This window comes from Sinocyclocheilus anshuiensis, unplaced genomic scaffold, assembly GCF_001515605.1.
Source record: "Sinocyclocheilus anshuiensis isolate Anshui unplaced genomic scaffold, SAMN03320099.WGS_v1.1 scaffold627, whole genome shotgun sequence".
NCBI lineage: Eukaryota > Metazoa > Chordata > Actinopteri > Cypriniformes > Cyprinidae > Sinocyclocheilus > Sinocyclocheilus anshuiensis.
In genome coordinates, this window is record NW_015549703.1 from 854,548 (window position 1) to 877,404 (window position 22,857).

Here is a 22,857-nt window from a genome sequence, read left to right on the forward strand (position 1 = left end):
CATTCTAACAATATATATATATATATATATATATATATATATATATATATATGTACAATAAAACATCAGATAATATTCATGTTCAATCCATGGTAAGCATGGTTAGTACACTCTAAAAAATGCTGGGTTAAATACAACCCAGTGCTGGGTAAAATAGGGATAAACCCAGCAATTGGGTTGTTTTGACCCAGCGGTTGGGTTACTACCCAGAAGGTTGGGTTAAACATTTAACCCAACCGCTGGGTCAAAACAGCCCACGCCCAGAGAGAGTGCGCGCACTTAAAACGTGTCTCTCTCCGGGCGAGAGCAGCGTGTATCTGAGCGCGAGCGTCCGGTTTTGTGCGAGAGCAAGAGAAATCCGCGCGCGAGCAGAGAGATTCGCGCTCGCGCATTGTATTAATGTGCTCTCGCGCTACAATAATGCGCTCTCGACATTTGTCATTAAAATAACGCCATAGGAGTCAGATTTCACTGATCACGTGAAGAGAGGCGCTTTCATCGCGAGCGCGAAGGTGCGCACCGCGGACAGAGCGCAACGGAGGATTTGGTTTACAAACTAAAGTAAAAAACCGCTTCTTAAACCAGAGAAGGTGAACATTTTGGTATTCTTGTGGAAAAAAACATGCAAGTCCTGTCAGCAAGGACTTGCACGTTTTGAAAAGCTTGTTATCTTTGCTGTTTACCTCGTGTTAGGCTATGGAGGCTTTCCTTATTTATTTGATTATTTATTTGATTCCTCAGTGTTTGTTAATAATTTTTTAGTGGATATATACAGCATGTGATGTATCCTATGCCATGCCTCGTCTTATTCGTTTTTGTTAATAAAGGTTATGTAAGCTAGTTTGTCATTGTACTGTTTTATTGTTGTTGCAAAACAGACAATTATCTTTTCTTGTAAAACGTGACACCAAGATTGCGTATTTGAAAGTGAAAGTAAAAGCGCACGAAAAGAGGAATTCCCATTCACAAAATTTAAATCACAAATAATACTGATGAAAAAGAACGGGTTGAATGTTGAACACTTTCGTTACCATATAACTATAAACTATGATAAAAGTTCATCAGCATGCATTGATTAATCAAATGTTGTAGCAAAAAAAAAAAATTGTGACCAAATTATGTGCTTGTGCGACCAACTGAGAAAGTTAGTCGCAAAAGAGCGACCAGTGGGAAGAATGAGTCTAGAGCCCTGATATATGTGCAATATTTTAACCGAGCCCTCACTGACTAGTTTAATGCCACAGTTATGTTAGAACGCATCTCATTCTTGTTTCTGTGGCGGTGCGTCGGGCTCATCATGGGGCGCGCATGCGGAGCGCGGTATGACTGATGTATCTGTTTAATTTAAATTTACAGTCAGTCAGTCAGTCATATGTATTTATAGAGCACATTTAAAAACAACAGCTGTTGGCCAAAGTGCTGTACAAAATTTAAGCATATAACAAAAATACAAAAGTAAACATAGAACACAGTGACAGATATTACACTACAGTTTTGCCACTGTGCTTACTTATAACCATATGCAACAGTAATTAAATAAGTTTTAAGAAGAGACTTAAAATCAGCGCATGTTGGTGCAGTTTTTATATAGGGTGGCAACTTGTTCCATAGCTGTGGAGCAGCCACTGAAAAGGCACGATCTCCTTTCGATTTCAAGTGTGTCCTTGGAACAGTCAAATGAAGACTACTAGTTGATCGAACCACCCACCCATGCACGATAATATCGTCTATCGGATTATTTGAAAATGACCATAAAAAAAATGACCACATTGCCCAACACTAATGGTTAGCTTTTAATAGTACAATGATTAATTATCATAACGTGTGCCCTACTTTACATACTGTAAAAGCTACTGTACTACACTGTCTGACATGTTAAGTGACTAAAGCAGACCATCACAAATAATTATAATGACAACAATACATGCTTACATGTTGTTGACTTTATACAGTTGGGGCTAAAGAACAGCATTCTTATTTAACAGTGGATGTAAGATGTACTCAATAAAAAAGCATTCAAACATTTACTATGAAGTTTTCAATTAAAACATTTTTCAGAATGATACATACCTTTGTGGTAATTAATTATTAATGAATTTTATGTTTGATTGCTTCTTGATATTAAAGTGCAACTGATTATGAAATTTGAATTGTCTAATTGTTTTGCTAAACATAATAATATAATATAATATAATATAATATAATATAATATACATTTTGCCAAATAAATACTTGTTGTCAAGGTCTGAATCTATGCTGGAATTACTGATTTTTATCAGTTTTTAGTTTACTCTTGTTTTTCATTTCTATCAGCACCTCTCCTCTGATGGCCTCCTTCTTACAACAGTTAAGACTACTTCTCTGGAAAAATGGCCTCAGTGTCATCCGGCAGCCCGTGAGTAATCCTGCACACCTGTACACTTGAACAACAACAACAAAAACCTGATGCCCAGATTCAAATGATAATGTTATTCATTCTGTGGAGCTCTGTAGGTTCAGGTTTTCTGCCTAAATGTAACCATACAGACTCGGCGCAACATACATTTTCATATTGAATGTTAAAATGTAAAAGCAAATACTGCACACCTTTGGTTAGCTGATTTGCTGTAATAAAAATAACTTAACACTCCTCGACATCATTTCTAAACTCTTTATCTTTGCTTAATTCAATTCAATTCAAGTTTATTTGTATAGCGCTTTTCACGATACAAATTGTTGCAAAGCAACTTTACAGCAAATTAAGTACGCAGGAGCTAACCCATTAAGGGCCTTATAGGTAAGTAATAATATTTTGTAACTGATATGGAAATTGGGGTAATTTTACAGTCTCTGCACTGGCTAGCTTAAGATAAAGCTTTATCTTTGCTTAACTCTTTATATTAGCTGTGCTTTATCACTTTAATATTCTCTGTGTCCTTAAAACCTTATTCAGTAAGGTATTCTCATTTTAAGGTATTCTATACATATGCATATCTTATGATATGTTCAGATGGTTTTACATAAGTACAGACAGTAATATCTAAAATCAGTAATCCTTCCTAGTCCAGTTATTGGTTTTGATTTTATTTTATTCTGAGATTAATAACCATGTACAATATAACCAACAGTAAAATCTGACAGCATATTTGTCTGTTGATTTTTTTTCAGACCTGGTCGCTGGCTCTCCTTGTCTGGCCACTTGTGATCTTTATTATCTTGGCGATCACCCGTTCACAGTTTCCACCGAAACTCAGAGACACGTGTACGTACCTCTATAACACATCATCCTATATTTAGACTGCAAAAGGAATCCATGTATCTAAGTTTGTTGTGATCTCAGTGGCGTGACAGTGACTGCAGGCATTCTGAGTTGGTTAGAGATGGTGTAAGGTTATGTTTAAGGTTCTGAGCTTCTGACAAAAGAGTTGCGGGTTCAGTCCTGAGAAGGTCTGAGTCAGAAGCTGTGGAGTTAATGAGTTCACAATCCTGCATTATTACAATTATGCCCTTGAGCAAAACACGTATTCTCAGGTTATCCCATTGGGACTGTCATTGCACTTAGTGTGCTGTAACTTCCATACGCTAAAGTGTGTCTGCAAGGAATAGTTACAAAGCTGATGGTTTGATTCATAGCTTGATGGAGATATGTAGCTGAACATATCTTACTTCATTTTCCTGGCTTTATTAATCTTAAGCAGGCTGATGTCATCTCTTGAACATTTGACGTTGTCCACCATGTCGTGCTTGGGAATGTTCTAGACTAGTGTTTTATTTCTACAGTACATAATGGATGGCCAGCTGCTAATCTCCCAATCTACATTATTCTTGTTTAATGTTTAATTATCCATATGCCTCCAGTTTTCTTTAAATATGATTTGGGATTAACTGGTCAAAAGACGTATTCTGTGCATTTATGTAATCTTTCTTTTTAAGCTGGCAGACTTCTGGGAGTTTTCTGTTATTTCACATTTTTCTCTTGAGGATTGGGTTGTTAGGCCTGGTCTTTCCCATAAGTAGCTCCCTTATGCCTTGTACCGTTCTGTACAGGCAGACTCACTGTTTGTCTAATTGTATATCCATCCATAGAAACTCAAAACTCATTTGATAATGTGAGAAAACAAGTGCGAAAGCTTCCCAGCTAACAAGGAACATTCTTAGAACTTTGGCTTAATATGTACTAGGTTCAGTTGGTTCAGAGAACATTTAAAAGTTGCTTTCACAATCATGTTTGCAAATTAATAAAATTGAGTGTACACTTAATGTTTCCTCTAACATTCACATTTAACCAAGAAAAAATGCTTTTAAACGTTCAAAGCAGAATTCAGAATAACTTAACAACAACATTAGCAAAATGTTCTTAGAATATTTTTGTTTAATAATATTATTATAATATTTTTTGTTGGAACATAAAATTTGGTTATGAAAATAATCACATCTGTTATTAAACTTTAATATATTAAAGACTAACTTAATGCAACAGTCCTAGTCAGTATTTCCTCATGTTAATAAAACTCTCTCTGTATATTTCAGCAAGTTGCTCTGATCAAATCATTTGTATACTTATCGCACCCTAAGTAGGCTTAGATTATGTCATGTTTATTTTAAATCTTTCTCTATAGTTTCTCTATGGTTTTGGTTCATTCAAACATTGTTTGCTGGACAAACATTGCATAAGGTCTATAATTCTACAGTATGAAACCTTTAAAGTGGTCACTCTCAGTCTATAGTAATGTACCTTTTGACTCCTTTTGTGTTTGTTTCTATGAAAGTCCTATACCATAAAACCAGACAGGAAAATCAAACATTCTCCCTCTCTGGGGAGAGGAAAACCAACCCAAGTTGAGAAAACATGATTGAGATCTCAATTGTTTTTTCCCAGACAGCAATGTGATTAAGTGGACAACAAACAGAGACATTTTGCTGGTCTGGTTCTCAGATTTTTCCTCTGAGAAAAAAAAGTATCTACAGTATTAATGTTTCTTTTTGCAGAGAACAAATAGGGCCACAAAGTCTGCTCAGATTTGCCAAGAAACCATAGTCTGCAATCAGATATCTAAAGATTTCAATATGAACTTTACTTCAAGACAAAATCATGTGGGATTTTCTGAACAAGTCTACTGCTTTTAAAATTATGTGTGTCACTTCAGCAAATCCTTTTCAGTAGTATTTACTGGAATTTGAATGGTTTCTAAAGCAGAGAAATGCTTTAAATTTTTTTAAAGGGGTCATATGATGCGATTAAAATTTTTCCTTTCTCTTTGGAGTGTTACAAGCTCTTGGTGCATAAAGAAGATCTGTAAAGTTGCAAAGACTAAAGTCTCAAATCCAAAGAGATATTCTTTATAAAAGTTAAGAGTCAGCCACACCTGCATATAACAAAAATACAAAAGTAAACATAGCGACGATAGTACACTACAGTTATGTCACTGCGCTTACTTATGACCATAAGCAACAGTAAATAAATAAGTTTTAAGAAGAGACTTAAAATTAGCGTATGTTGGTGCAGTTCTTATATAGGGTGGCAACATGTTCCATAGCTGAGGAGTTAGTTTGGAGATGTTTAGGGATTTAATACTGTAAGGAATGGGGTATTAGAATTCTATTTGCTAAAATATTTTATAATTGTGTAAATATTGAGCCTAATAGGAAGTTGCATTAACATAATGTTCTTTTTAGCAACATCATATGACCCCTTTAAAATACTTTCACACCTTTTAATTTATTTTTGATGGTTGAGGAGCGAGGAGAATAATGGCACCTCATTGTACACAGTTTTTGCAGATGTTTATTTTATAGAGCAAACCTTTAAACAAGTTTATTGGCAGTCGATGATTGTTTACATTTTAACAGAAATTACCCAAATTTATCATAAAAAAGTGGAGGCTGTTTGCATTCGTTATATGCATTCTGTATATTCCTACAAATGTTAATACATTGTCGTATTTTTATTTCTTCCAGGATTTTTAAGAGAAAAATTTGTGGCTTTTTGTCCATGACTATTGGATTTGAGGTCATCTGTATACTGTACCTATACAAGTTGACTAAATAAACTTTTAGCACATACATATGCATTTAAAATGTGGAGTCATTCTCTTCCTAGAAAACAGACCAAAATATTGATAACTCATCTTGCTCACATGGGTATATACATGGTATTGACAAGCAAAGGCAAATCATGAATTGGATATGTTCTGTCTGATGTCCCATTTCAGTAGAACATATGTCAACACAATAACTGTGCTCAATAATCCATGCCATGAGGTATCCTTAAAATGTACTCACCCTCAGGCCATCCAAAAAGTAGATGAGTTTGTTTCACCAATGGAACAGATTTGGAGAAATTTAGCATTAGATCACTTGATCCTCTGCAGTGAATGGGTGTCGTCAGAATGAGAGTCCAAACCGCTGATAAAAACATCATGATATTCTACAAGTAATCCACATGACTCATAAAAGCTGCATATTTGTGATGTTTTTAACTTCAAGCTGTTGCGTCCGGGTAAAGTACAAGTCCTCTATCTATAATATTGCTTTCTACAGTGGAAAAGTCATTTTGTCTGAATCAGGAGAGAAATGTTCAAAGATCACATCAGATGAAACGTTATTATGGATTATGGATGCATATTTTGGCCAGAAGTGACAGCTTAAAGTTAAAACGCCTTGATGGATCTGTTTGTACAAAAACACTGCTTTTTACTTCACAATACGTTAATTAATGGACTGGAGTCATGTGGATTACTTGTGGATTATTGTGATGTTTTTATCAGCTGTTTGGACTCTCATTCTGATGGCACCCATTCACTGCTGAGGATCCATTGGTGAGCATGTGGTGTAATGATAAATTTCCCCAAGTCTCAAACTCATGTACATCTTACATTCTACATCATTTTCCACAAATTGTATTTTTTGGTCGAACTATTCTGTTAACCCTAAAAAAACAACAACTTCTCAGCAACTAAAGTTAAACTCTGTGCTGTTTCTTTCAGGCTATGTGGCGCCTAGAAACCTTCCGAGCACCGGGTTCTTCCCTTTCCTGCAGACACTCATGTGTAGCACCGACAGTTCATGCACCAGCAAATCCTACCTAACAGAAGGACAGTCCAAATCGTACTGGTACACAGGTCGTCGCCACCGCAGGGATGCTGAATCTCACAGGTAATGCATGTGCAAAATAACACATTTCCAGAAATACTGTCTTACCCTTTCAGTTGTTTCATGTTGCACCAGATTCTCAGAAAACCTGAGGTCTGGTCTTGTTTTGATTTCAGTATTATGATGAACTTCAGATGTGAACATTAATGGTGATATTTATGAGCCAGCACCATAAAGCCATGTGCTGTAGATGTCTGATAAAGATGGCTCAGTTCAAAATGACAATGGCCACACCCGTAGGCTGATGCGTCACTGATGAGATGATAATGGACCTTATGGCAAAACACTGCACCTCCTGTGACATCGCTGTCCCCTTTGCCTTAGTCAGTATTCATAAGCTAAGAATTCTCTTATTTGGTCTTTTGGCTGCTGTATAGAGAAATGTTGACTAAACCTGTTTGTTCAACAGCTCTTTTAATGCTGTGTAATTCGTCTCCAGGTTGAGTCAACAATAAAACCTTCTGTAGTCAAAACCTTTGCTGGGTCATTGTTGCTGAAGAATGTTGGTGAAATGGTAATTTTTACATGCTATTTTCCTTTAAAACAAAAAGACACAATGTAAATATAACTACTTAAAAAGTGCAACTTCTTAAAAAATATTTTTGATTGTAAAGTGCCTGATTATAAGTAAAAAAGTGTTTGTCTAAAGCACTGGTATAATTACATTGTTTGAAAATAGATAATTAAGATAATTTGCTTTAAATTTATCTCTGTTATGATCAACCCATCATCGCTCAAAAACTGTATGACAGTTTCTTCCTTGTGAAACACAAAAGGAGAAAAAAAAAAGTCAAAACCTTTCCGTACATTCAGTCCACTTTCTTCCAGATAAAAACATTAATATTAGACATCTAACCTGTAAATTAACAAAGTTTAAAAAAAAGTATTTACATTTAAGAATTAACGATCATTGCTTAAAAATTTTCAGTGGAATTGCTCTATAAAATAAAATAAGTAAAACAAAATAAAATAGATAAAAGTCTGTAACAGTGAAAGAGTAAATATTAGATTAAAGTTTGTTAATTTAGTTGTAATTTAGTTGAATAAAGGTTGAAAAAATATAGAAAAGGCTTTAAGACACTATTTTGCTTTAACATACACCACAAAAGATTTTATTGAGTGTTTGAAAAATACATACTTTTAAAAATAAGGGGGTGGCAGAAACTCCCATGGCAGCATTCCTTCTTTTCGACTTCCTTTTATTAATTCAATTTCTTTGTGCGCTCTGAACAAACTCGCTACCAGCTCATAATGTGTAGGAGGGTTTAAATTTACAGGACTTGTTTGTGTAATCCTTTACCTAGTTATCGTTAAATATTGCTTCATCTTTCACTGTGACGTGTGCTTTTAAATAATCTGTCTATCATGTTTCTTTTTTGTGTAGACTTGTGCAAAGACTTCAGCATTTACATAACCATACATGTCTATGTTATAACCATGTTAAATATGTTATAACCATATTCTATATTTTTAGTAACAAAACTATTGTTTATTTAGTTTAATTTTAGTTAATTATGGTTCTTGTACTGTATATACCCATGGTCCTCTATATATTTCAGTCTACCAACACTGTTCCATGGCCTGCCTCCACTGGCCCATCTACAGAAGGGAGGACTGATTCACTCAATCCTTAAAAGGGATACATCAAATCCAGAGCTCCTAGTGCTATGGGATAGGATGCTCAGTATGTACATTTTCATCAGTCTTTTAATACAAAGCCACTGAGTGTTAAAGAATTAATAATGTGTCAGTCAATGTTTTTAACTGTGTTGTTTACAATATTTTAAGATTCCAGCTTTCAAAACATTCCCAATGTGACTTCAGTCATGCAAACTTTTAATAACACCGCACTGGTTGATCAGGTTAGTGATGAGTGTTTTCTGTATTCTTGACATATCCATGTTTTTTTTTTGTATATATACACAAAAAAGTTTTATTTTATTTTATTTTATTTTTTCTTACTATTTTTAGGAGATATAAAATGAAATATAAAATGTGAGTTTTACAGACAATACAAAATATAATCTTTTTTTTTTTTTTTATATTAATAGTATTCAATGTATGTTGTGTATTTTATGTACTGGTCCATTAAAAAGTCCATTATGATTTCAATGGTTACACTTTATTTTAAGGTGTCCTTGTTACAGTGCAATTATACATTTCTGTACTGAGTAATATTAATTAACTACATGTACTTACTATATGGTTATGGTGAGAATTAGGGTTTGGCTTAGGGTTACTTGCATGTAATTATGCATAATTTATTGTTATTATAATAGAAAGTACATGTAACAAGGACACCTTAAAATAAAGTGTTACCATTTCAATGTATATTTTATCATGCAATATGGCTACCTAAAAGGATAGTTCACCCAAAATTTTGTTGTTGTTTACATTTACTCACCTGTATGTTGTTCCAAACCTGTATGAATTTTTGTCTTCTGTTGAACACAAAAGAAGATATTCTGAAGAATGTTGATAACCAAACATTTACTGGTAGCCATTGACTTCCACAGTATTTGTTTCCATACTATTTTATTTTTCTTTGTTGTAGACAATGGAGTCTGTTTGGGAATCTGTGAGCATCTTGAAAAAATCCTTATGCAGCTTCTCCGTGACTGCCATCAACACATCATCCAGTACCCAGGATCTCTTTACACAAGGCTTAATAAACTTCTGCAGCTCCAACGATACTGTTCTGGAAGCATCCTTGCTCACCCTGAACCAGGTGGGGTCAGACCTCCCACACTGTTCATAATCTTTCAGTCTAGTCACATTATGCCCACATATGTCCAATTAAAAAGAGTCATTAAATGAACCATTAGACAGCACTTTGATGTTCATCTGTTTACTTGTGTGGGTCGCCAGGTGCTGACAGAAATGCTGCTCAATAACCCGACAGAAGTATTGGGATCAATTGGAGGGACTGTGGTGGTCCTAGATATGCTTCAACAGGAGACGTCAGTGTGGGACTTCCTACTTGGCTTGCCTGATCTCTTCCTAAAGCCAACAGATGAAGAGATATTAAATGCTGGAGCAGAGGAATTGGAAGATTTTAAAAAGTGAGTGTTTTGCTCACATACACTACTATTCAAATGTTTGGGATCAGACTTTTTTTTTAATTAATACATTTATTCAGATAGGATGCATTAAACTGATCAAAAGTGACAGTAAAGACATTTATAATGCTACAAAAGAGTTTTATTTCAAATAAATGCTGTTCTCTTTCTATCCATCAAATAATCCTACAACAAAAATTGCAGCACGGTTTCCACAAAAATATTGCTGCACAACTGTTTTCGATATTAAAATAATAAGAAATGTTTCTTAAAGGGGTCATGAACTGCCTTTGTTTTTTTATTTTGTACTATTCTCTGAGGTCCACTTACTGTATAATGTTATCACGATTTAAAAAAAAAATCATAATTTAGAAGTAATAGGCTAATAGTTGTGTATGTTTGACAGCCTACATCCTTTATAGATGGACGCTGCTGTGATTTAGGTTAAAAATGCATAAATACTCAGTACATATCAAACCATCTGTAATAACAGACAAAGCAATAGTGATCATGTGATAAAAAGTTACTCACACTTGTGTGGTGCGACATTACTCTCAGATCCAATATAGTCGGCACAGCATCATCTTTTAGTTTCAATCTTTCTGAAAATCCTGCATCAAATTGTGCTTTGTTTGTAAACGAATACACGGTAAAATGAAGTGAACAAAGGACTGAGTTCTTACTGATGCAGTCTGGCACTTCAAAATAAAGTTCATCAAATAAAGTTTATCGTTTGAATTCTATGTAGACCTGGGATCGGCTGTCTTGTTATTTACACTACATGTGTGAAACAGTGGGCAGGGCTAAACACGCAGCGATGTAGAAGCAGGTATTGATCTTCTTCTGCGGAGGCGGTGTTTAGCCACACTATTACGTCATAAAGTGGCACATTCCACAAGCTGTCATTTTGGCAGATATAAGCTGTTTTTAGACTAACGAGAAAGTTTTGAATTTTGTAACTTACACAATGTTTTTATATACCTCTTAGTGCCTTGACATTTCTCCAGAGGACTTTCCCTCATGCCAACATCTCTACTGCTGTCACAAACCCAGTCATCACTAAAGGCATTGGCTTTCTCAACTACATAAGTGCTTGGAAAGGGAGAGGTATGTTGAAGATGACATGCTGGACATGTTTTGTGAGCTGCATGGTATTTGTGGCAACCTATTTAAAGCACTGCCATTTCCTTAATTACAAGGCAATGCCTATTAATTCAAGCTGAAAGTAGTTTCATATATTATTTTTTTGTGTTGTATTGGCACTCACAGGCTGCTCAGGGTTGCACATGCCTCGTTTTAAAGAAATTATGGGTTTGGAAAGTTTCAGCCAGGGCAACATGTGTTGTGAAGACCCTCATGTTGTTCCAAACCTGTATTTATTCCAGAACTGTTTTGAAGAATACAGAAGAATCTACACCCATATAAACAAAAGCATACAGTTACTGCCAAGTTTTAAAAAGGACAGAAAAGTCACCCTTAAAGTATCATAAAGTGGTTCATGCTATTTTTTTTTTTGGTTAATAAAAGTGGTTCATTCTAGTTTTTCATCTGGACATGTTGGATTTATTGTATGAGATTTTTTAAATTTTCATTAGAGAAGGATAAACAGGGAAGGTTGTTATACAGAACATGTATGGTTACTACCATTCTGCCCTTGAGTAAGGTTCTTAACCTCAGGTTGCTGGCTGCCAGGTTGCTTACTATCTTTGGGGAGATGTTGATTATTAGGGGATTTAGAGACCAATGAGTCTATTGTCAAAACCAGTCTGGACTACGTGTTCTATGTGCACCACACCCTGTCTTATAAAAGGTTAGCATCCTACTTGGCAAGGTGAAAAATTATAATCACATGACAATTACAGCCTGTTCTCATAAAAGAAAGCTAAGTGAATTTTATTATATGAGTACTTAAAACTGAAGGGTGTATTTTTTATTGTTACATTTTTTTTAATTAATTTTTTTATTGTTTTTTTATCCCTGTTTAATATGTGCAGATATTCATATTCAAGCTATTCATAGGATGTTTGTCTGGTTGTTTGACTATTGGGAGGCAGGGGGAGTGTTCCGGAAACCAGTTTGAAAACAGTCATTTTTTACAAATTTGTCATGCTACTGACACAGAAATGACACATTTTAGAAATAAAGGGTTAGTTCACCCAAAAATGAAAATTAGCACATAAATTACTCACCCTCAAGTCATCCTAGGTGTATATGACTTTCTTCTTTCAGACGAATCCAGTCTGAGTTATATTAAAAATTATCTTTGATCTTTCAAGCTGTTTAATGCCACTCAGCGGGTGTTGCATGCATCAGTCCAAAAGAAGTGAAATAAAAAGCGCCTGTAACGAATTCAATCCACTGAAGGCGAGTTGAAGTGAGAACCCAAGTGCAGTTTATTTACAAGTGATCCAAACATCCAATTATGTTTTGAATATGGATATTTTTCTTACAAAAACACATCAGTTCGCAACAGGAGGACTTTGTTCACCCCCCGGAGCCATGTGAGACATATTTTTTTTATGGATGGGTGCTTTTTATTTAACTTCTTTTGGACTGATTTGACCAGCATGTTCCCCAAAATGTGGATTGACATGCAACTTTCAAGTGCATTAGAATGCTGTCTGCCTCAAGAGCTCTCATGTGTTGGTCAAAAGTGCAGTCACATTTTTCTCTTGTTTTAAACAGATGTTTATTTCAAACTGAGTGATGTCGTGACCCCAAGCAGCATTGCTCTACTTAGCTCAGACATAAGAGACCTTATCAACCAAATCCAGATTCCTCTCGATAAGGTAGGTCTTTCATGGTTGCTCAGTGCAGGTTATTTGTTCAGAAAAGGAGTGTTTATTCAACTATGTGCATAAAGCCAAAAGCCCCATAGACTTTGAGAAAATAAACTCCTTTGAAACACTTTTTCACACGTTAACTTATGTTTAATTTGTCCACAAACTACATCCAACAGTGTATATGCATGCATCAAAAGTTGTCGTGTATTTTTTTTTTCATAAAAGTCATGAACATTTCCACCAGTGTCATATCCACCTCATCTCAAGTTTTGTATTGTTTTTAATATTATTCTGTGGTGGAAAAGGCAGTGATTGAAGTAACATTTTAAACTAAAAATTATTTTTTGTTTTGCTAAGGCTAGCATTTTATGTGCATTAAATATACACACATTTTCACACTTTTTGCATAAATGTAGAAATACAGTATGATTAGAAATGAAGCACAATATGAATATTCTGTTCGTAAGTTGTATTTAGTGATTCTTCTTTATTCATTTCGTATTACAGTTGATTTCACTAGAGTTTGGTGTTAGTGTGTTACTAAGTTAACAACAACATAATACTCTAGCATTAAACTCTTAATTAATACATTTAGTTATTGTATTTCAATATGGAGAAATTGCATAAATTGACAAAATGAGAGCTTGATTAGCAATGACGCACAATAAAAATACTGTTCACAAAAGATATATTGCAACATTTTTCCACATGGGGATTGACATATAATGCTCTAATGTTGCTTACGTAGGCTAGGTTCTGGGAGAACCAGCCCAACTGTTTTTTATTGTTTGAAGTTTAGGAGTTTATACTGTATAAACAAACACAAATAACTACACAATAATTCTAATATTTTGATCTTCTCAGACTCAAGTGCTGTTCAACGAGGCAGACTTTCGTACCTTTTTGTGTGACCAAAACATCATCGCATCCTATTGTTGGAGTTGGGAAGCAGGAAAGATATTTGAAGGGATAAATACATGGAAAGTTGTTGAACAGGTACATTTCTTATATATAGGTATCTACTAATACTGCTTTTCTATTTTTAGAAATAAGCCATATTAAATTACACTTCCTTCTTGGACTTTACTAACCTGTGTGGTCACACTTTTTTTATTAGGTGGCCTTAACTACTATGTACTTACATAAAAAAAATAGTTCAATACAATGTACTTATTGTGGTCATATTGTATTGCAAAACACGTTTGCTGCTATTGAGGTGGGATATGGGTAAGGTTAATTAGGTGGCCTTAACTACTATGTACTTACATAAAAAAAATAGTTAAATACAATGTACTTATTGTGGTCATATTGTATTGCAAAACACGTTTGCTGCTATTGAGGTGGGATATGGGTAAGGTTAGGAACAGGTTTGGTGGTTTGGGTAGGTTTAAGGGTGGGTCAAGGTGTAAGGGATGGGTCAACAGTGTAATTATAAATGTAATTACAGAAATTAATTACAGATGTAGCTACATATAGGCATTTTTTAAAATATAAGTACAATGTAAAAACATGTATGTACACAATAAGTGCATTGTATCAAATTATTAATTTAATGTAAGTACATAGTAGTTAAGGCCACCTAATATAAAGCGGGACCACCTGCGTTGTAGTTGAGAGGGTGAGAAACACTCATTTGCAGTTCCTCTTCCCTACCTGCTATCTTGTGGGAAAACACACAAACATCAGCTGCACTTGTTACCCAGGAAACCAGCTCAGTCTAAACACAAAACAACACGCTAACAGCCCTGAGACTGATTGCATAAAAAGCATGTATATGCAGCAGTCCTCAGGGAACACCAATTAGATATTCCCCTCACCACAGAGGGAACTCCACAACAATATCCAATCACCATTATTTTAAATTCAAAAGTCATGCAGCATATGACAAATACCATGCAGAGTAATTAGTAGGACTGTCACATTGACAATTACATACAAATATTACATACTATATTTTGAACAAACCCACTTGCATAGGCCTTTAACTCTGCGTTACATTTAAATTATGTATGCTGTTACTAAATACATCTGTACCAATAACATCTTCATGTCTCATCCCTACAGGTGCTGTTGACCTGGAGTCAGACCTCTGCCTCGGCGGACATAGCCTTCACTAAGGAGGTGTTCAGCAGCTTACTGGGCCTAGTCTCTCCATCAAGCCTGGATGGTGTTCTCAAACACACCAGGTCCCAGCGCAGCAGTGATGCTCAGCCACAGAGCCTGGGGGAACAATTGTATGTCAACCCAGACTACTTTGCATGTGTTTAGATGGAATTAGATGCAGTAATTAAATGTGAAACTGATCTGTTTTTCTGTAACAAATACAGTTATCCTTTTGGATCTGTATTTCACATCAAGTGATGACCCAACACTGTATCTAACCCATATTAATTGTATTGTATGGGTTGTATTTTCTCTTACCTCTCATAGTTTTGGTTGCTATTTTTGAGAATGAGTGCATGTCATGCATCATGTCTGTGGTGGCATCTGCCAAATCTGGTTTGGTTATGCCATGTGACAGATGAATTTGTGCTTGAATACCATTGAGTTTGCTTCCAGGATATAGGTTTTTTTTAAACTTTAGTAGTTAGATTTTTAAATCAGTCAAACTATACAGATGCAGCATGTTTTCACCTACACTGTGCAACTGCTTGTTACTGCTGGTTTAACAAGAGAGTTTAAGTATTAGTCCACTACTTTTTATATGAATATGGATTTTATATAAAAAAACAAAACCAGGTTCTTCTACAACTCTTTTTTAAATTTTATTCTCACTGCCATTTCCTGCTGGTTCAGCTGACATCTGAATGAGGAAAATAAATCTGTTTTTAAAGGTCTTGAACCTAAAGTCCAACCTATTCACCATTTTTCCATACAGAGTCTTCGGATTAAGCAGTACAGCATTTGATTTTCTACAAGACATGCCTGGCTGGGAATACATTCAGACTTTCATGATGGCTGGCCATTCATCCATGCAGGTGGCGAGAGTTGCAATGGAAGTACAGCTACGTATGTATCAGCATGTGCAGAGAATTATGCAATGCAAACAACTTCCAACGCTTGACACACTGATTAACTGAATTATCATTATCTGTTTCACAGCATTCATTGATGTGGTTCTGAGGGATGCCAAGTATGTCCTGGAGGCCTTCCTTTCTCTAATGCAGAATGAGACCTTTGCTAAGGCCTGGGCTGACCATGCCATGGACTCTATTGTGCAAACCATGGCCAATGTGGGTCAAAAAGTCTAAGTGTGTGCTTCTTGTAGTTTTCATTAAAGTATTTATTTGTCATATTGGGTGTCCTCTAATATTTTCATACAGGTTCTAGAGGGTCACACTAGCTGCAAAGACCTTTCTGCTCCCTGGGCTTGGATGTCAACATACAGCTCTATAGACCTTCAGTTGTGGGGCACTCTAGTTTGCGCTGGGAATGACACACGTCTTGAGGAAATGCTGTTAACATCACTTTTGCCAGTAACTGAGAAGGTAAGGGGGTGTATTTAGAAGTAATGGCCAGAACATTTCTAACCTTGTTATTATTTGACAAAAAATGGAAATTAACCATTATATTACTGCCTAAACTAAATGTGTTTTCACAGGTCCAGCAGTTGGTTGGTGCTGTGAATGGAACTGTAATGTACAATGTCACACCCTCAATACTTATGGCAGAGTGGCACAACCTGTACACAACCGCCCTGCAGTATGTCACTGCCCTCCAGAACTTGCAAACTGTGCTTAATGAGAACTATTTTGCAGCTTGGATCCCTGGGAACATTTCAGTTGGATTGTCCCAAATTCTTTTGACCAGGTCAGAAACCTAGTAATTGTCAATAACTACTATGTGACTAGGATGTTGCTTGTTTATAATTGTATCAAGTGGTGAACCAAACTAAAACAGTCCCTGTAGAAACAGAGCTCTGTCTAGCTAAGTACCTTTATCACATATTAAATACATTTTATATGTTTATTTGCATTTGAATTTTTTTGTGAAACAGGGCTACTGGCACATTTGAGAACATGGGTTCTCTGCTAGAGAACAGCTATCTGTGGCCCTCCATGGAACCATATGTCCATATGGCTTATTGGATTTTGACCTACCAACCTAATGCCACTGCATCACCAAACTGTGAGTGTAAAAAAAAGATGAATATTGGATAAATTGATTCACTTTGTTTCTTAAGTTGTATGATTTTATATCGTTATTAATTTTATACCAATGAGATTTTAATAGCATTTTAAAATCAAGACCGTTTTTGTATTGCAAATTTTTTTATTTATTTTTATAAATACATTTATTTTATTTATTTTTATTTATTTAATTATGTTTTATTAGTGAACTTAAAATGACAGTATAACATTTAATGTTTTAAATATATTCTTTGTATAATTGTTCATGATACCTAATGCATTAATACGTTTGAACAAATTTAACCGTATTGTAAAGTAATGCCAATTCATTGATATGAAATATGTGTAAATTTGACAATGTATGGCAAAGCGTTATCATTTCCAATCAATCTATCAGTTCATAGTAGAATCACTGAAGATATTGCATGATCAGAATTTTATTTATTTCAGCCATATTATAAATAATATGCAGTGAATTGTACACACTTTTTTGCAGGCACGCTTCTTCCATCTGCCTTCACCTGTCAGACCAGCTTTACCTGGGAAAAAGCTGTTCCACTGATTCGTTCTTTGATCTTTGAAGTGTCAAGAGAACCTGACAGCCTGTTAAGGTAGTGATTATTTGCTGAATTTATTTAAGAATTTATTGATACCAAAGTAATTTAATATTTTTTTATTTGTATACATTAACTTATGTACTACTATGTGCATACTTGATGTTCAGAATGTATCAGATTACATAAAAAGTCCTATTGGTGATACAATATAGATTTTTTTTTTTTATAGACAATGACTTTCAATTCCACCTTTTTCATTTGATTTTAGACCTCTCCAGGGGACAGTGGCTCTCCTCCAAAACAGTTACATGCCACTTTTACAGCAAGTCATTGACAATGGTCTACCAGGTCAGCTCCTTGGTAGTGACATCTCACTACAAGACTTTTTGCTGAACCTCATTAATACAGCTGATAAAGAAATTCAGCTCCTCTCCAACATTCAGTCCACACAACAGTTTGACACTCAGCTCTTGCTCACTCTGTTAAACGACATCATGGCAGCTCTTGGACTGGGGCAGGTAGAGAACCTGTTGCCAGGAAGTTCCCAAACAACCAGCATGCACCCAGTCATCATGGGCGTCCTTCAGGTCTTGAACAATGGGTCCATCCAGATGCTAAATGTAGAGGATAGTTTTGCAGTTCTTCAAGCTATTTTGAGCCAACTTGGAGCCATCTTGCCTCCAGAGCAGCAGTACCAGTTAGAAGCAGTGCTAAATAAGACTCATGCCCTCATTCGTGATCTGGAGATCTGTTCAGCTCTTGGCCAGGACTGTGTTGCTGATGTCCAGAATGTCTTTGATAATCTTGGAGCAATCCTTGCATTTGGAAATAATATGACCATCCCAATTACACCTCTTCAGGGTAACATGACTCTCCCTGTTGTGCTTGATGTTCTCGCTCTGCTCCTGCCATGGAACATGTCCCGGCCAGCAGAAGCCTCAATGGAAATTTTCAGGAAGATTCAGTATCTTCTTGAGCTGGCTTATGCATCTCCTGTTTTCAACATCAGTCAAGTTTTACAAGCCTCCAATCTCACCATTTTTGAATTAGCACAAGTCAATTCAGTAATTCATTCTAATTGGTCGGCATCCGTACTGCAGACTCTGAATATGGCCATTCAAATCCCACAATGCATGAACACTCAAACCACACAGTCTCCCCAAAAGCCTCCTGCTAAAGGACAGGCCGAATGTGTCCTTCAGCTCATCCAGACTGCTTCTGGTTTACTTGGAGTAATACCTATGGCAGAAAATGCTCAAATGACGCTTAATAATTGGCTTAACATAATTTCAGTAGAGTATCAGAAACTAAATAACATGCCCATTTCTGGATCTGACCCACTTGCACTGACAGAAGAGGGGCTGATAACAACACTGTCAGCCATTAGACAAAACCTTCAAGGTCTTGATGTGGAGAACATCACTAATATTACAAATGAGCTCAACATTCTGGAAGACCTCTTGAAAAAGGTATTCAGAGAACAATACCCATACCACACCATTAACTCGACATTGATGGTGCAGGGACAGTATGCACAAAGGGTGTATGGAGAAATCACACTGTGGTATTTAAACAAGCTTGGAAATGACACCAGTGGCAGTATGTTTGCAGAGATTCTCCATCAACTGAAATGCATGACTGAAATGCAGGTGGCACTCATCAATGCAGAAGCAGATATGGTGACGCTAGCAATGAATCAGATCCAGAACTTGACTCATGTGAGGTTTCCTCTGGAAGGCGAGGATCTTGTACATGTTGCCAATACAATCATGACCATGCTGCAGGGTGAGCTGGCACTGATTAAAGGAACTCTTGAGATACAGCAGGCATTCTACGATTTTCTAGGCTCCCCAATGAACATCAGTATTCCTGCTGAAATTGAAGCTCAGATCATGACCTACCTCAACTTGACAAGGGAGTGGATCACTAACCCACAAGTGATGACAACACTTGCTAGAATTTTCCAGTGGGAAATTAGCTCTGTAGATATCACAACACCTGGGAAGGATCTTGAACAGCTCCTCCAAGCCTTGACTCCCCTACTCCGTCTTGAAGATAAAGAGTCCCTTGTTGTTGTTGACCAGTTCTCTCAGGCAGTAAACTATGCTCTACAGGTGGCTAGCACTGATGGTGGTGTCCAAAGTGAAAACTTCACAGAAGCCATCATCAGTGCTGTGAGAGTGATTCTGAAGAGTATTTCAAATGAAACTGGAGCTCTACCTCAGGATGTGGTTAACAATATTCTTGGTGCTTTTAATGGTTCACTTCAGCTGATCCTGAACCCCAATATGAGCTATGCCCAAGCTAACACACTAACACAGGAGACTATCCAGATGGTAGAGGGAGCGATTCATACCCTTTTACCAGCAGAGGCAGCTGATGTGTTGGTTCCCATTAAAAACAGCATTTTATCCTATCTGAATAACATCTCCCAGCCTGCTGGATTTGATCTTTGGAATGAACTGTGAGTGTAGAGACTGTATATTTGCATATTGTTCTTTCTCTCTGTTTCGTTCTTGCTTTCTAATTACATTTTAATATATGTATTGTATGTATATCTGGAAGAGAGATGACAGTTGCACTGATGTTATTTTCCCTTTTTTTAGCATTGCAAATGTGATGACAGAGCTTCAGAATTCCCTACCATCAAACAACACAGCTCAGCCCATCATATCAATGATAATCAAGGTCACAGAAAACCTTCTGAGCTCAAATGAAGGCAACTTGACAAAGGACTTTATCATTAACCAACAACTGACAATGGCACTTGCTGCAATCTTCCAGGGGAACGTTAGCTCTGTAGATCTTGCTGCAGCTGGGGTGAATCTTGACCAACTTTTGCAAGCCATGGCCCCCCTACTCTCCCCTGAGGACAAAGCCTTCCTCGCTGTTGCTGAACAGTTGTCTCAGAGACTAACCTACGCTCTACAGGTGGCTAGCACTGATGGTGGTCTCCAAAGTGAAAACTTCACAGAAGCCATCATTAGTGCTGTCAGAGTAGTTCTGGAGAGTATTTCAAATGAAACTGGAGCTCTACCTCAGGATGTGGTTAACAATATTCTTGGTGCTTTTAATGGTTCACTTCAGCTGACCCTGAACCCCAATATATACTACATGCAGGCTAACCACCTCACACAGGAGACTATCCAGATGGTAGGGGGAGCTATTCATGGCCTTTTGCCAGCAGAGGTCGCTGAGGTGTTGGTTCCCATGAAAAACAGCATTTTAACGTATTTGCAGACCATCTCCCAATCTGCTGGACCAGACAAATGGAATGAAGTGTAAGTATAGACTATATATTTTTGTATACACACATATGTGTGTGTGTGTATGTATATATATATATATATATATATGAAGAGTTCAGATGCAAAAGCCTCTAAGTTCCGTTTGAAAATTTCTATCAGGCTCCTATGTTTATGTCCAGTTATTTCACTTAAATGGCAGTCTAATGAACCTATTCATTGCCATTAAAGGGAAATTACTGAAACTACACATAGCAGCCTAATAAAAATGCTAATTTTAGAAGAAAATTTCAAACTGCACTTAGAGGCTTATGTATATATAGACAAGGAGATCTATAAATATACAGTAGATAGTGAAAAACAAAGAGATCTGTCCTTTTATCAATTTATCCATCTATCCATCCCTAAACTATCATTAAAAAGTTAAGGGTCGGTAAGATTGTTTTTTAAAAAAATATAAATTAATACTTTTATTTAGCCAGAATGCATTAAATTAATAAAAAATGACAGTAAAGTAATTTATAATATTACTTAGACTAAAGTAATTTATAATATTTATTTAGAAGTTTTCTATTCTAAATAAATGCTATTCTTTTGAACTTTCTATTCATAATAAATGCTGACAAAAATGTATGAAATGTATCACTGTTTACACAAAAAATATTAAGCAGCACAACAGTTTTCAACATTAATAATAGCAAGAAATGTTTTTGAGCACCAAATCTACATATGATTTCTGAATGATCATGTGACACTGAAAACTGGAACAACAGCTGCTGTATTCAGCTTTACCAGAAACATATTTCACAATTACAAAATATATTAAAAAAGACCAGCTATTTTAAATTGTATTAATATTTCACAGTATTACTGTTTTAGCCTTTTAGATTAAATAAATGCAGCCTTGGTGAGACTTTCAAAAACGGACACCAGTCTTTTGAATTTTAGTGTAAATGCAGTAAATATATTTGTATATGCACAGGTAATGACAGTTGGTGTTTCTTTTTCGTTTTCAGCATTGTGAATGTGATGAGAGAGCTTCAGAATTCACTGCCATCAAACAACACTGCTCAGCCCATCATATCTGTGATTCTCAAGGTCACAGAGTATATTCTAAACTCAAATGAAGGCAAGTTCACTGTATGGTGTTTGTTGGTAATCGGGATTCATTATAAAACAGTTTGTTAGTGTGGCCATATATTAGTAAAACTATTTAAACCATTATTTCTATATCAAGATGTCATAGATATATGTACTAAATATTTTTCTTAGGATATACAAACATGTGGCATAACCTAGGCAACTTCAGTCTTGGCAGCCTAAATGAAATAACAGAACAGGTAAGTTGCTTTTATTTCTCAAAGGCCTGTAATTGACAGCTCCTTCACAACCAACAAATCTTTTGACAAGAAAATGTTGCCATATTATGAAATGTGTTGATTTATTGCGCAAATAAATACAATTCACACACACACAAATATAAATGTGTTATGTATACTTGTATCGAGCATTCAACTTTTTTGTGATGCCACAGCTTGCAGTCTTTCTGGGCTCTATGTCACCATTCATGAATGAGTCCACCCAGACTGTCACAGAATCCGTAGGCGTTCTGGTCCAGATCCTTTCCCGGAGTGCTGACCAGCTGACCTTTGACAAGTAAGCTTCATTTATATAGTCAAGAGAATCATAGAGAGTCCATGTGGCCATAATACTCAGATTCTCTTTGACAACTTTGACAACTTTAAAATGAACACTGATACAGTAGTTGTTGGGCCGGTCTTTTTCTCACGCTGAAGATCTGACAAGCTTTTGTTCTTTTCACATTTGTTCCTTTTTTTTTTTTGTCAGTGCAAAGCAGCATATTACAAAAGCTGATTATTATGTATGATAATTCTAATAACCAAGCATTTGGGGGGGATTTTCTACACTTAAATGACTTTTAAATTAAAAAA

At 36.0% G+C, this 22,857-nt stretch overlaps 1 protein-coding gene across 1 annotated transcript in view; it reads left to right on the forward strand.

The window, feature by feature from the left end:
• Window positions 1-22,857, forward strand: part of LOC107660608 (uncharacterized) — a 65,894-nt gene that overhangs the window by 1,048 nt on the left and 41,989 nt on the right. Inside the window, exons 2-23 of the mRNA XM_016449967.1 lie at window positions 2,314-2,395; window positions 3,148-3,241; window positions 6,966-7,134; window positions 8,691-8,815; window positions 8,920-8,993; window positions 9,686-9,859; window positions 10,000-10,193; window positions 11,179-11,297; window positions 12,876-12,979; window positions 13,838-13,969; window positions 15,038-15,207; window positions 15,852-15,982; window positions 16,076-16,206; window positions 16,297-16,461; window positions 16,575-16,783; window positions 16,971-17,101; window positions 17,600-17,714; window positions 17,929-20,124; window positions 20,267-20,941; window positions 21,922-22,034; window positions 22,178-22,245; window positions 22,440-22,561. Coding sequence (XP_016305453.1) covers window positions 2,327-2,395; window positions 3,148-3,241; window positions 6,966-7,134; window positions 8,691-8,815; window positions 8,920-8,993; window positions 9,686-9,859; window positions 10,000-10,193; window positions 11,179-11,297; window positions 12,876-12,979; window positions 13,838-13,969; window positions 15,038-15,207; window positions 15,852-15,982; window positions 16,076-16,206; window positions 16,297-16,461; window positions 16,575-16,783; window positions 16,971-17,101; window positions 17,600-17,714; window positions 17,929-20,124; window positions 20,267-20,941; window positions 21,922-22,034; window positions 22,178-22,245; window positions 22,440-22,561 — 5,480 coding nt within the window. The 5' untranslated portion in view covers window positions 2,314-2,326. The remainder of the gene's footprint in view (window positions 1-2,313; window positions 2,396-3,147; window positions 3,242-6,965; window positions 7,135-8,690; window positions 8,816-8,919; window positions 8,994-9,685; window positions 9,860-9,999; window positions 10,194-11,178; window positions 11,298-12,875; window positions 12,980-13,837; window positions 13,970-15,037; window positions 15,208-15,851; window positions 15,983-16,075; window positions 16,207-16,296; window positions 16,462-16,574; window positions 16,784-16,970; window positions 17,102-17,599; window positions 17,715-17,928; window positions 20,125-20,266; window positions 20,942-21,921; window positions 22,035-22,177; window positions 22,246-22,439; window positions 22,562-22,857) is intronic.